This window comes from Leucopleurus acutus (assembly GCF_964270905.1).
Source record: "Leucopleurus acutus genome assembly, chromosome: 4".
Lineage (NCBI taxonomy): Eukaryota > Metazoa > Chordata > Mammalia > Artiodactyla > Delphinidae > Leucopleurus > Leucopleurus acutus.
The window spans coordinates 72489451-72503140 of record NC_139146.1 but is presented as its reverse complement, the minus strand read 5'-3'; the positions used below and the strand labels follow the sequence as shown (position 1 = coordinate 72503140).

Below are 13690 nucleotides of genomic sequence, written 5' to 3'. Positions count from 1 at the left end.
GCAAGTACTCACTGAGTGTTAGTTGTTATCAACATCATCTTTCTTGTTATTATGTCATCTTCAGTGGTTTAAAGGACAATGGGTTTGATGTCTTCTTGTACCTGATGGAAGCAGCCACTAAGATAACCCACATGTTCATTTATGCAAAGCAAGCTGACTGCAGTATAGGGAGGCTGGGACGGGAATCCTTAACTCCGCCCCTTATAAAAGGCTGCTCAGGTCATCGTGTCCCCTCCCAGTCTTGCTTCCGACAGAGGAGGCTCCGTGATGAAGAGACTGCTGTCTTTTCACTTGATCAAACATACGTTTTTCATTGGACTTCTCTTTAGATTCTTCACTTGATGATGCATTGTTTCCAGGTAGGTTTTCTATGGGTCTCTCCTCACTGTTTCATTTCTCTCTGGGGCTCTTACTGATCCTTCCCACTCCCAACTCCATTTGGTCCCAGCTGGTCTGAGTCGTAGTTAGAACGAGTGGCAGGTTTTTTTTTTTTTTTAAGCAGGTCATTTGGCTTATTTTAAACAGGCTGATGTGTGTCCAGAAAGAGTGTTAAAAGATATCATCCTTCTAGGTAAGACTTGTACAAACCGACCTAGCATTGAGAAGTGGATTTGTTTCATCCAGCGGACAAGAAAGGACCCAGCAGAGCAGGAAAAACCTTGTAGCAAATCCTTTGTGTGATTGAAAAATAAACACCTTCTCTTTTCCCCACACTTCTTGTGCCAGTTTTAGATACAGGGGTTGTGGAAAATATTCACATCCCCCCACTTGTCCCCTACCCCACTGAAGTTTTACATTCCATTGGCAGTTTAATGCGAGTTCCCATTTGTTTTAATTTCACTTCGTGTGAATTCCTGCCATAGTGATTCTTGATCAGCTTGCTTAGGGCTTGTCAGCTTAGCCACACAGCGTGTCTGGTTCAGAGATAGTAAAGCTTGTTTGGCTGGTGTGTTGTAATTTTTAAAATGTACTAGCCGCTACCAATCATAAGGAAATGTTCCTTGTTGATAATCTTGTGACTTTTGTCCAGACCAATGGATTTAACTTCCTACATATTTTTATGGCCCTACAAATGGAAGGTTTTTTGGGGGGTAGATTTTCGGTTTGAAGAGCCTGAGGAATTTTCTAAAGAGGAAGCATTTGTTAGGAGAAACCCAATGTGCCCTCTAGAAATGTGACTGGTACTGATGCAAATTGGCCTAAATCATCAAATCTTAATTTCACTTGTTAATAGCGCTGTAAGTTGTGCCATGGAAGAAATGCTGTGTGTCAAATAGATTACATTTTGTTCCTGAAAATGGCCATCTGTTGAGGACCTTTATGTTAGTGTTGGCACATATTATGTGCAGGTACTTAATTGAATGAGGTGAGTCCCTGTCCCCAAGGAGCTCAGTGGTTTCTTATCTTGTGGGTAAAACATTGGTAAAGATGAAACAATTTCAATGCAGTGTGGTATCCACAGGGTTAAAGGTTGAACAAAATCTCAGAAGCGATTCAGTGGACTGATGAACACAGCAGGATGTTTCTGTAATATAATTTGCATTTGACTCAAGTTTGACTATTTTTTTTATTTGGTATGAGGACATGATTATGGTCAGCGTAACCTAGAACTGGAATCTGTGCCATTGAGTGTTTCTCCAGCTAAGCCTGAGTCTAATGGTGCCTCTGGACAAATTGTTACATTTCTTGGGACCTTAGTTTTTTTCCTCAGCTTGTAAAACTGATATATATTTTTTTGGTTGTCAGAAACTTCTTAGTGAGTAGTAGTTTCTGGAGTCTTGACTTGAGTGGCTAACTACTTTGTTTAAAACTGTATTGAATTTACCAGATATTACCATTTCAGCATTCATTGAACAACCCCAGGATATTATTGGACACCACTGTGAGTGCCAGATTTGAATTCTTGTACATAGATGAAGTCACCTTGATATGAAGGGGAAGTAAAATTAGTAAACATTTGTAACAACGCTAGAGGATTTTTATAGAGATCACTTTATGTTGGTAAGTCAGTTACTTATTTGAGGCAAGTGTTTTGAGAATAGTTGAAAAAAAATTTTTAAGTTATTTAAAAATATGTAAATCTCAAAATTTGGAAGAGATAACTTGCTTCTTCCTCTGTTACTGTTACTCCTTCCCGTTGTCAAAGATAATTGGAAATCGTAAGTTGAGTTTAATATGTCAGCTCGGAGAGGTTAAGGTCATGTGTGAGCGTCTCCACTGATACTTGTCAGATTTAGAAATTGCAGCCTGAGGTGGCATGGGTTAATGTTTAAAGAAAAACTCTGTTCTTCTGGCCTCTCAGATCTAATATGGAGGAGTTTGTGTTGGGTTAGGACCTGACAATTAGGTCTACAGATTCTTCTTTGTTTTTCTTGGAATCGTAAGGGAAAACAAAGCTGAATGACAATATTTAGTTAGAATTAATGTGATACCATTTTCTGGATATCAGCTATGTGTGTTCCAGTTCACCCAAACAATAAAACCTATTTATTTATTTTTCATTAATGTGGAATTTTGGTGTGTTTGGGTTGTAACTGAAAGTAATTTTCAGTTTTGATTCTCTTGAGCAATTAAGAGAAGATTGTCTAGTTCACGTCTTCCCCCTCCCTCTCCCCCCTGCCCCAGTCTGTTTAGTTAGTTTGAATGAGTTGAGGTTTTATGATGGTGTTTAATTCTGTGGTATCATCAGAAAGGTATCTCTTGGTGGTTTTATCTCTGGCCTACCCACGGAGCCAGCCCAAAGCAAATCGATTGGGAGAGATGTAAAAAAATGGTGTCTTTTAGTCTAGTTAACTCTTCTGGCCTAAGTATTTTAATGTAACTTCTTACAATAAACCTTCACTTGTGGTGGAACCAAATGCTAGTCTAAGGGTTTGAAAGGCCTTGCTGATCTTTTACGAGAATAGGCCACCCCAAAATGAACCAGCAGACACGTTTCTTGAGGCAAATAAATTCTGTGTCAGCAACCAACCCCGGCACTAAAGGCTTTTTGGAATATTTCTGTTCTGGGATTGTGGCTTCGAATTTTGGGGATGTCGTAAGTCCTCTACATGGAATTTTACCGCAATTCTGAGAACGATGATTTGCCATGGGTAGTTTGAAGAGCGAGAGGGGAACCCTGTTGGTTCTCTGAGTTTTCCATTTGTAGGTTCAACCTTCCTCCTGCCCATCAAATTCTTTTTTTTAAAAAAAAAAAAGGTATTTATTTGGCTGCGCCTGGTATTGGTTGCGGCACACGGGATCGAGCTCCCTGATCAGGGATCGAAGCTGGGCCCCCTGCGTTGGGAGTGCGGAGTCTCAGCCACCGGGCCACCAGGGAAGTCCCCGTCAAGTTCTGATTCCACTCCCAGAACCCCCAGATGCTCTCAAGTAGCTCAGACTTGGGACCCTTTTTCTAGGTGGTGATAAATTTCAGGCCTACAGAAAAATATGGAGACTGATAAGAGTGAACACCCAGTATCTTCCATCCTGTGAAGAAATGAAATATTACAAATACAAGTGAACCTTTCCCCATCTCATGCCCTTCCCACCAGACAATGACCACTCTTCTGAATTTGGTGTTTATCACACGTTTTTATACCTTTACTAGTTATGTAGGTCTTCATAAACCAGATTTGAGTTTTGCTTCCTCATGTTTGTAATGCTGAACAATTTGTTTGCTTTTGTTTAAAGAATGATTTTGAGGTTTATCCATGCAAATACATGTAATTCTAGGTTATTTTAGCTGCTGTATAATATTCCATCACATGAATGTGCTACAATATATTAATTCATTTTATTGTTGCATTAGAATTTTGTGTGTGTGTGCCATGACAGTTTTGAACCTGTCTCCCTGTGCATCTGTTTAGAGTTTCTCTGTGGTGCATACCTAGAAGGGAAATGGCTGGGTCAAAGGAAATGGGCATCTTTGACTCTAATATATTGCCTTATTTCTCTCCAATTTGCATTCCAGCCAGCAGGTTTGGGAGTTTCAGTTGCTCCACATGCTTGCAGACACTCAGTATTGTTAGACTTAATGTTTTGCCAGTCTGATGGGTGTGAAATGATATCTTTGTGGTTTAAAATTTGCAATTTCTTGTTTCCTAGTGAGGCTGAACATCTTTTCATGTGTTTATTTTACTGGGTTTTTTTTTTTTTTAAGAGGATGTTGGGGGTTGGAGTTTATTAATTAATTAATTTATTTTTGCTGTGTTGCGTCTTCGTTTCTGTGCGAGGGCTTTCTCTAGTTGCGGCGAGCGGGGGCCACTCTTCATCACGGTGCGTGGGCCTCTCACTGTCGCAGCCTCTCGTGTTGCGGAGCACAGGCTCCGGACGCGCAGGCTCAGTAGTTGTGGCTCACGGGCCTAGTTGGTCCGCGGCATGTGGGATCTTCCTGGACCAGGGCTCGAACCCGTGTCCCCTGCATTGGCAGGCAGACTCTCAGCCACTGCGCCACCAGGGAAGCCCTGCTGGGTTGTTTTTTTCTTTCTTTTATTATGAATTTTTTTAACACCTTTATTGAAGTATAATTGCTTTACAATGGTGTGTTAGTTTCTGCTGTATAACAAAGTGAATCAGCTGTATGTAGGCATATATCCCCATATCTCCTCCCTCTTGCGTCTGCCTCCCACCCTCCCTATCCCACCCCTCTAGGTGGTCACAAAGCACCCAGCTGATCTCCCTGTGCTATGCGGCTGCTTCCCACTAGCTATCTGTTTTACATTTGGTAGTGTTCTATATGTCCATGCCACTCTCTCCCTTCGTCCCTGCTGGGTTGTTTTTATTTTTAATTTTATTTAAAAAAAAACTTTTTATTGAGGTATAGTTGATTTACAATGTTGTGTCAATTTCAGGTGTACAGCAAAATGATTCAGTTATACACACATATATATATATTGTTTTTTAGATTCTTTTCCATTATAGGTTGTTACAAGATATTGAGTAGAGTTCCCTGTGCTACACAGTAGGTCCTTCTTGGTGATCTATTTTATATACACTAGTGTGTATATGTTAACCCCAAACTCCTAATTTATCCCCACCACCACCACCCTTTGTGCTGTTTTTTTCTTTTTTTTCTCTTTTTTCTTTTTCAGCCGCACCACACGGCTTGTGGGATCTTAGTTCCCTGACCAGGGATTGAACCTGGGCTCCTGGCGGTGGGAACGCCGAGTCCTAACCACTGGACCTCGAGAGAAGTCCCTGTGCTGGGTTGTTTTATTATTATTATTTTTTAAATTTTTATTTATTTATTTTTGGCTGTGTTGGGTCCTTGTTGCTGCGCGCGGGCTTTCTCTAGTTGCTGAGAGCGGGGGCTACTTTTCGTTGTGGTGCACGGGCTTCTCATTGCGGCAGCTTCCCTTGTTGCGGAGCACGGGCTCTAGGTGTGCAGGCTTCAGTAGCTGTGGTGCTCGGGCTCAGTAGTTGTGGCACACGGGCTTAGATGCTCCATAGCATGTGGGATCTTCCCGGCCCAGGGCTCAAACCCCTGCATTGGCAGGTGGATTCTTAACCACTGCACCCCCAGGGAAGCCCTGGGTTGTTTTAAATCCAGGGGCTCGAATCCAGGGGCTCGAGAGCAGTTTTCTAGGGCTTGAAAGTCAGGATTGCGGTGTTGGTTTTGTCTGCACGTAGGGAAAAGGAAAATGAAGGGGAGCATCAGGGAGACCAAAGAAAAAGTCAAGCAAGATAAGGATGGAATGGAAGGTAGAGGCTGGGGACATGATAACAAGGTGGGGAAAATGTAGCAAAAGGATTATAGACGAGAATGGAGAAGATAGTCTTGAGTGTTGAGAGGAAATTTGGGATCTTTTACTGTGCTAGCCAGGCCTCAGTTCAAGTTACATCGTTCATGCCTTGTTTAATCGAATTTGGCTTTGGTGAAAATCGTGTCTGGGGCCTCTTCCGGTGAGAATAGCAGCAGGGCTGGACCTGTGGAGCTTTGCTTACCCAGTTGCTTTTTGAAGTTCTCTTAGAAAGGCAACGTGAAGTTAATGTTCTTCCTGAAATACATTTCTTTGTCCTTCAGGTCAGATACACTGTGCAGGAAACCAGTTTTTATCAGGATCTGCTTGAATGTACTTGTGGAATTATGATCTCAAGTATTTAGAAAACATTCCCTGTGCTTTATTTTAATTTTCAGAGTATGATGAACATCACCTTATTGAACGCAGACACGTATGGTTTTAAAAATATGAGTAACATTAACTTAAAGAATATACTTGAGTGGTTCTTCGGTGTACGAAAGAATTGTGCCCACAGGTGCATTCTTTTATTAAAAATTCAACCTCTGGGCTTCTGCCCTCAGAGATTTTGATTAAGTAGGTCTAAGGCAGGAAACCTGGAATCTGCATTTTAATAAATATTCCCTCCTCTACTCACTCCCGCTTCCTTCTGTTGCAGGTGAGCTAAGGATCACAGTTTGAGAAATGTTGCTTTCCTTGGGTAATAACCTTGGCCTCCTAAAAAAAATATATAGCCTATAGAAATTATCTGCCATGTGAAAGGTTTTTTAAATCTATATAAAATTATTTAAGATAGTAATTTAACTTCAAGAGCTATAGATCGTTGCCATTCTGTAGATGTATTTCCTGATATTAAATAGTAGAGTTTTATTGCTTTATGTTCCTATAACAGGGATTTCCAACCCTGGCTATATATCACATCCCCTGTGAAGCTTTTGAAAGTAATTTTAAAGAAGTTAAATCACAAAATATTAGCACCCAAAAAAGTATAGAAAAAAAGAATGTAATTTAATATATGTTATATACCCAAACGCCACCCCTTCAGATTTAACGGACTTATACTTTAATCATATTTGGTTAAGATCATTTTTTAGATATGCTACCTTAAAAAAACCACTAACCACCCCTGTCTCTTTCCTATCCCCTCCATGGTGTTTACCATGCATGTCTTTATCCTTCTATTTTTGAATCCGTAAGCAGTATATCTGTGTGTGTACAACTGTATAGCCTTTGTGACTATCTTTTTTCACTCAACAATTATATTCGAGAATATGTTGACACATATACATCTATTTATTTTCTATTTATTCATTCTAAGGGCTCTTTAACAGTATTTTTTGACTTCACAATGGTTTACCTATTCATTCCCTTATTTAGGGACAGTTGGATAGTTTCCAGAATATTCTGTCTGGAAACAGTGCTGCAGTGAATGTTCTTGCTCCTGTCTTCTTTGCACACATGCCTCCATTTCTCCAGGATATAGTCCTGGAAGTGGAAATGCTGCTCTTAGGATATGCTCGCCCGCAGCTTCCCTAGGTGTTGTCAAATTGTTCTCCACAGTAGTTGCATGAATTGGAGCTTGTCTGAGAAGCAGCATCTAGGGCTCCAGCCTCAGTTTCTGACTGTATGGAGGTGTAGGTAGGTCTGGAGTGAGTGGGTTGTAGGCACCTGCATTTTTTCCTTAAGTGCCACCCTTGATTCTGATCAGCACCCAAGGTTGAAAAAAACCACTGTGTTAGACTGGCAACCCCACAAGGGCAGGAACTACGTTTATCTTATTCACTGGGGATTTCCCAGCATTCAGCACAGTGTGGTAGATTCACAGTAAATAATTATTGGATAAATGAATGAAGAGATGCAGCATGGGAGAATGGAAGGCTTGCCTTGCAGTAAAGCAGTGCTCCTCAAATTGTCTTGTCTTTTTTTTTTTTTTTTTTTTTTCCCCCTGTCATGCCGTGCAGCATGCGGGATCTTAGTTCCCTGGCCAGGGATCAAACCCGTGCCCCCTGCAGTGGAAGCATGGAGTCATAACTATTGGACCGCCAGGGAAGTCCCTCCTCAAATTGTCTTGTCTGCAGGAGTTACCTGGGGATCTCGTTAAAATGCAGATTCTGATTCAGTAGGTTAGGAGTGGGGCTGAGATTTTGCCTTTCTAGCATCCTCTCTCGTGACCAGATGCTCCTGGTTTGGGGAGCACACTTAAGACCCTAGGGAGAAAAGGAAAACAATTTCTTTTTTCCATACAGCTCTAAAGTGGAGCAGTTTGGGGTTTAAAATCCTGCTTGGTAAATCTCAGGGCCTGTTTCCCCATCTCTTTACAACACAAAATGGCATGATGAAATACCCTCCTCACTGCTTTTTTTTTTTTGAGAATCAAAGGATATCTTGCCTTGCGGAAGCGTTTTGTGAGCTGTGATGCCCTCACGCATATTACTTTTTCATAATTCTCTTTTAGCGAATGAACATTTTCCTTCAGTTTGTTCAAAGCACAGAGCTGTTGGTATTGCAGGAGCCAATGGGATCCTTTCATCTTGACCTGCCATCTACATTTAGTGGGCATTTTGGGAAAAACAGGATTGGGGAAGGAGGTTGGGCAAGAGCAGAGGCAAAATTCATCAGATGGTGCGGTTCTGACTGCGGGTGCTGAGGAAGTGGGTGTCCCTTCTCACTGTTTCTTGAGTGTGAAGGGCTAGAATGAGGTCACATCTCTCCCAGTCAGCTCTCCAATTTCTTCCCCAGGTCAGACACTTAAAGTGAGAGGGGGCACGCTCAAACTAATTATTTGATACTCATTGATCTATAGGTGTAATCAGAGCTATTCAGGGCAGACTAGGCCTGTGGTCAACCCAAGGTTAAGCCACCACAGGACACTGTCATTTAGATACAAGTTTTCAGGATGCTTTGGTAACTGGGGTCCTGCCTCATCCACCTGAGAGAGGCCGGCTGGTGTGGGGAGTGGAGGGCGGATGAAAATAAAATAAATACAAATAAAGTGACGTTTAGAACTCGTGTGTATTGTGTGCTGGGGTGTTCCCAAGCTTCTCTTCCTCTAGAGGAAAGCCATGGACTGGATCCACTTCGTTAGACCAGTGATTCTCAAGTGTCAGCTTGTTGTCCTCCACGGTTTTCATTATATCTCAGAACCACCTGAACTTGTTTATTTAGTAGTTGTCCTTAAGTCTGTTCAGCTTCTTTTAATTTGGCCTCATTCTGTGCTATGACATCTGTGAAGTAACGGGTTTGATGAGCTGGTTATGTGCCTCTTAAATACATATCAAAAGCGTAGTTGCTAAAGTTAAAAATGTTCATATTCGTGCCACCTAAGATTATCTCCCCTCCCTTGGGCATTCATGGTCTGTAGTTCAGGAGACATCGGCTCAGATAAGAGGTTCTTTATGGTGGTTCGCCTAACTGGCTCTTGGAGGAGCCCTGTTAGACTGGTTTGCGGGTTGCAGGCTGGTGAGCTTCCTCCCGAGGCAGGTCAGCGTGTGGATGGGATCCGGTTGGTTGGATGTGAGAGCTGGCCATCACCCACCCTCTCAGAGACTGCTTCTCATCCATGGCACGTGGGTGATGAGAGAACCTCCCTCCCTGGGGCATTGCGGGGCGTAAGTGGAATCATTTGTGTCTAGCGCTTAGCCCGGTGCCTGGCCATTTTATTGCAGTTTTCTTCTAGAGCCCCCTCCTTCCCACTAGCAAAGGAGTCCAAAGGCTGTAGTGGAAAGAGCCCCGATCTCGGGATCCGAGGTCCCGGGTTCCAATCTTGATCCTGCCACTTTGTCACTTTTGTGGCTTTGGGCAGGTGAGTTTAGGTCTCTGGGTCTGTATGGGAGCCATTCCTCCTGGTGAGCAGTGCTGAGAAGGTGAGCCAGCATGTTGTAAGCTCACTGTGGCTTCCAATCTGAGACAAGCCCGGGGAGGGGAAGTGCGTGGAGCGGACAAAAGGAGGAAGAAGCTGTGATTTCCGACTGAGATGTTGTTGGAAGACGCAGGACTGAGGGTGTGTGGCAAAGCTTCTGTAATCATCAGTCAGGATACTGTGTTTTTCCTTTCCTGGTAATGAGGGCACATCATGTGGTAAATGATTTTCAGTCATCTGATAAGCATAAACATACCCTCTTGTGTTATCTGGTGTACACTTAGGTATTCCTAACAAAAACACGTGAGACGACTAAGCTCAGTTACTTTCTTTTTTAAAAGAATTTTTAAAGAAAGTTTTTGAAAAGGTGAATATGAGTTACATGGTAGAAATTTTAGATTGTACAAAAGGATGTATGTTGCAATTATACCCACCATCCAATTCTTGTCTCTGGCATCCAGCAGTATTTGCTGTTTATTCTGCTTCTCTTCAGAGATATCTTATGCATACCCAAGCAAGAATGTTTATATTTCTCTCCTAGTTTTTAAAAACACAAACAGTGCTTGTAGCATATACTGAACAGTCTTGATCTGCCCTTTGCTTTTTGTATCTTGGGGTTGGGTCTGTGCTAGTAAGTACAGAGCATCCTCATTCTTTTTTTATGGCCGCAGAGTATTCAGTTGCCTGAACATATTGAATTCACTTAACTAGCCCCCAACTGATGGGCTTGAAGGTAGTGTTCTAGTCTTCGGTTTTTTACAAACAAGGCTGCAGGGAACAACTTTGTCCCTACATCATTTTGCATACTTTGGGGTGTATCTTGTCAGCCGACTTCCTAGAAATGGATCTGCATTTGTAACTTCGATGCATTTGTAACTGCCAGATTGCCCTCCACTCTCAATATGTGTGACTCTCGTAGTCCACAGCCTTGCCAAAGTCGGGTGCTCTCCAAAAGCTTTTTTATCTTTGCCAGTGGGGGAGAAAATGGTGTCTTGGTATATTTTTAGTTTGCATTTATCATATTAGGAGTGAGCTTGAGCAGCTCTTCACACATTTCAGAAAACAAGCTCAATTTCATTTAACTGTTTTGCTGTTGGCAATTATTTTCAAAGTCTGTAGGGAAGGACCAGTTTTATTTTTATTTTCAATCTGTCACAGACTAATACTTTTGTAAAATACAATAGAACATTAATTGCAAAATGGAATAGAAACCTCAAAGTTGCTTAAAACACCGGGTCCAGTTGTTTTATTACCAAACTCTACAGGTGCAAACTTACCCGGTCCATTCATTGTACATGTTTTCAGTTTCTGAACTTTGCTCCCGGGCAGAGCAATAATGCTTTGAGCAGTACCGCTGTGAAGACCTCCTGCTACCTCTCTTTTCTCCCCTTGCCATCCTGTCTGGGGAGGGGAGAAGAGAGCACAGAATTTTATATTTTGTTTCATAATCAACACATTACAGGGTGGTTTCAGTACATTAGACTAAAATATCTCTGGTAGTGTAGTACCGATGCAAGGGCAGGGATTCCACACTGTGAGGTGGGGATACTGCTGTCCTGGTTTTTCACTGATGAAGACCTTGAGCTCGAACTACAGAGGGGGATGTGGGAAGTACTTGAAATCACCCTATTAGTTAAATTTGAGGACTTGGCCTCTTTGACCTGGGGCTTTGCCAGGATCCTGTGACACCAATGCTGCCTTTCAGGGAAACGATGAGAAGGGTACCTTTGGGTAAAGTAGGAGCTTAAGAGACCTCATCGTCGAGGAGGCAGCTTGGTGCCTTTGCAGAACACTGGGTTGGGAGTGAGGTTCTTGGTTCCAGGTCACTGAAGTCAGGCACTGGGCTAAATACTTCCTCCTCCACCTTCTGCTAGAAGACAGACCCAGCTCTTTGTTCTCCTTTTTTTTTTTTTTTTTGTGGTACGCGGGCCTCTCACTGTTGTGGCCTCTCCCGTTGCGGAGCACAGGCTCCGGACGCGCAGGCTCGGCGGCCATGGCTCACGGGCGCAGCCGCTCCGCGGCATGTGGGATCTTCCCGGACTGGGGCACGAACCCGTGTCCCCTGCAACGGCAGGCGGACTCTCAACCACTGCGCCACCAGGGAAGCCCCTCTCCTTTTGAGTTGAAATGTCATCTCTGCCTGAGGACTTTGTTATGCTGTGTCTAGCCACAAAGAGAGTTGTTTTACAAGCCAGAGGCTCTAGCTGTTTACTGTCCTTCCTATGATGACTTCGGATCATTATGTATCCCAGGGTCATCTTTCTTCAGCTGCAGACATTTTTGCTTCTGCGTTACATCGTTCAGTGAAGTCACGTTGAGGTTTTTTGCAGAGTTGTTTCTCTCTCCCCAGTATCGTATAAGGCATGGAAATGACGTGCTATCCTGGCGCAGAATGAAAATGCCCTTTAACTGCCTTCCTGTGGAAGCCTGGAGCGGGGCAGAGGAGCATTGTTGAGCCAGGAGTTGGAGTCATGATGGTATTAAGATTGTGGGTTCACAGCTGACCTCTGCCTCATACTAACACTTGACCTTGGCCAGTTACTTAACCTCCATCAACTTCATTTCCCTCACTTATGAAATGGGGATAGTGAGTCTGAGTGTGTGACTTCTCTGGAGGGAGAGCATCAGTGTTGCTGGATGGGACCAGGTGATGTGTGTGCTCTCTGAGCAGGACGGGTGGCATCCATAGCCCCTCTGGGTATTGCCCGCCCGTGGTTAGGTGATGTGTGATGGCCAGCAGCCAAAGAGGACACGCTCAGAAGCTGCGGCCCTCTGCCCAGTCTCTACGTCTGCAGCTAAGGAATTACTAAAAGTATGAATGAGAAGACCATCTTCTCTGACTTGTGGTCAGGAGCTCAGGCTCTGGACCTGAATGGCCTGGGGTTGAGTCCTGGCGCTGCCTTTACTGGCTGAGTGAGCCCGAGCAGGTTCCCTCTGTTCTTGCATGAGTGGCATGGGGACAGTAAGTGGGACTGCCTTGGTTGGCGGACAGTGGAGTCGATGAATACAGAGACGTGAGGTTCTCTGAACAACGAGTGGCACATACTGCTTACCCTGTTTACCAAGTTTATTTAGTCAGCAAATTTAGTAAGTACTTTTGTATGCCAGATGTTCTGCATGGTCCTAGGAGACCAGTCAGTCACAACCCTGTCCTCATAGAGTTTATGGTCTAGTGTAGGGGTTGACCAGCTTGTTGGTAAAGGGCTCAATGGTAAATATTTCAGGCTTTGTGGGCCATGATGTCTCTGTCGCAGCTATACAACTCTGCTGTCGTACTGTGAAAGTAGCTACCATAAGTAAATGAGTGATCACAGCTGTGTTCCAATAAAACTTTATTTACAAAAACAGTTGGTGGGCCACATTTGGCCCATGGACTGTCATTTGCCAACCTGTGGTCCAGTGGGAAGACAGGTGTTAAGTAGTCACAAATAAGTAAGTTATTACAAATTGTGATTAGTTGTATGAAGAGACACACAGGATTCCGAGAGAGGGAAGGGTCAGGGAAGGTAGCTGTGAAGAAGTGACATTGAAGGCAGATGCTGAGTAGGAGATGGGGGGAAAGAGGGGACAGCTCTGAGGGGCCAGAGAACTGGCCACACTAGTTCTGAGCCAAGAGGCTCAGAATCGCAATCTGCATTTCTGTCTCTGTAGAGGCACAACAGATGCTTTGCCAGTTTCTTTGGATAAGAAAATAATGGCGGTTTTTTCCCTGATACATAATTCATACTCCTTCTCCCAACTCACCCCTCCCAAATAATCCCAACACTGAGAGATGAGCTGTATTAATATATTAACACATTTTGTTCTGCATACTTCTGGTGGGTCCTTTCTCTTTCTGTTCTTTTCTTTTTTCTTCTATTGTCAGTATCCAAAAATTTAGAAGTTAGGGACGTGAGAGTGCACATTTTTCTAGTATTAGGTGTAAAATGGTTTACCTTCTTAGAACTCATTTCTGCTTTTTGATCTTGTTTTCACTTACTCCTATTTTAAACAATATTATTTTCTTTTCCTATTTGGCTAGATAAAAATCCACAGCCTGAAACCATTTTGAAAAAAAAAACCTATTTCCTCTTGACTACATCTCAAGTTTCTCCTGATTTTCAACCTCAAT

General features: G+C 43.1%; 1 protein-coding gene across 2 annotated transcripts in view; it reads left to right on the top strand.

Annotated features, from left to right (window-relative positions):
* Positions 1-266: 266 nt before the first annotated feature.
* The window catches only part of USP46 (ubiquitin specific peptidase 46), a gene marked incomplete at its 3' end in the record, with an annotated part of 57816 nt that continues 44392 nt past the window's right edge, over positions 267-13690 (top strand). For both annotated transcript variants that reach the window (XM_082838238.1, XM_082838237.1), the window contains exon 1: positions 267-359. In XM_082838238.1, the coding sequence (XP_082694364.1) occupies positions 342-359 (18 nt within the window). In that variant the 5' untranslated portion in view covers positions 267-341. The remainder of the gene's footprint in view (positions 360-13690) is intronic.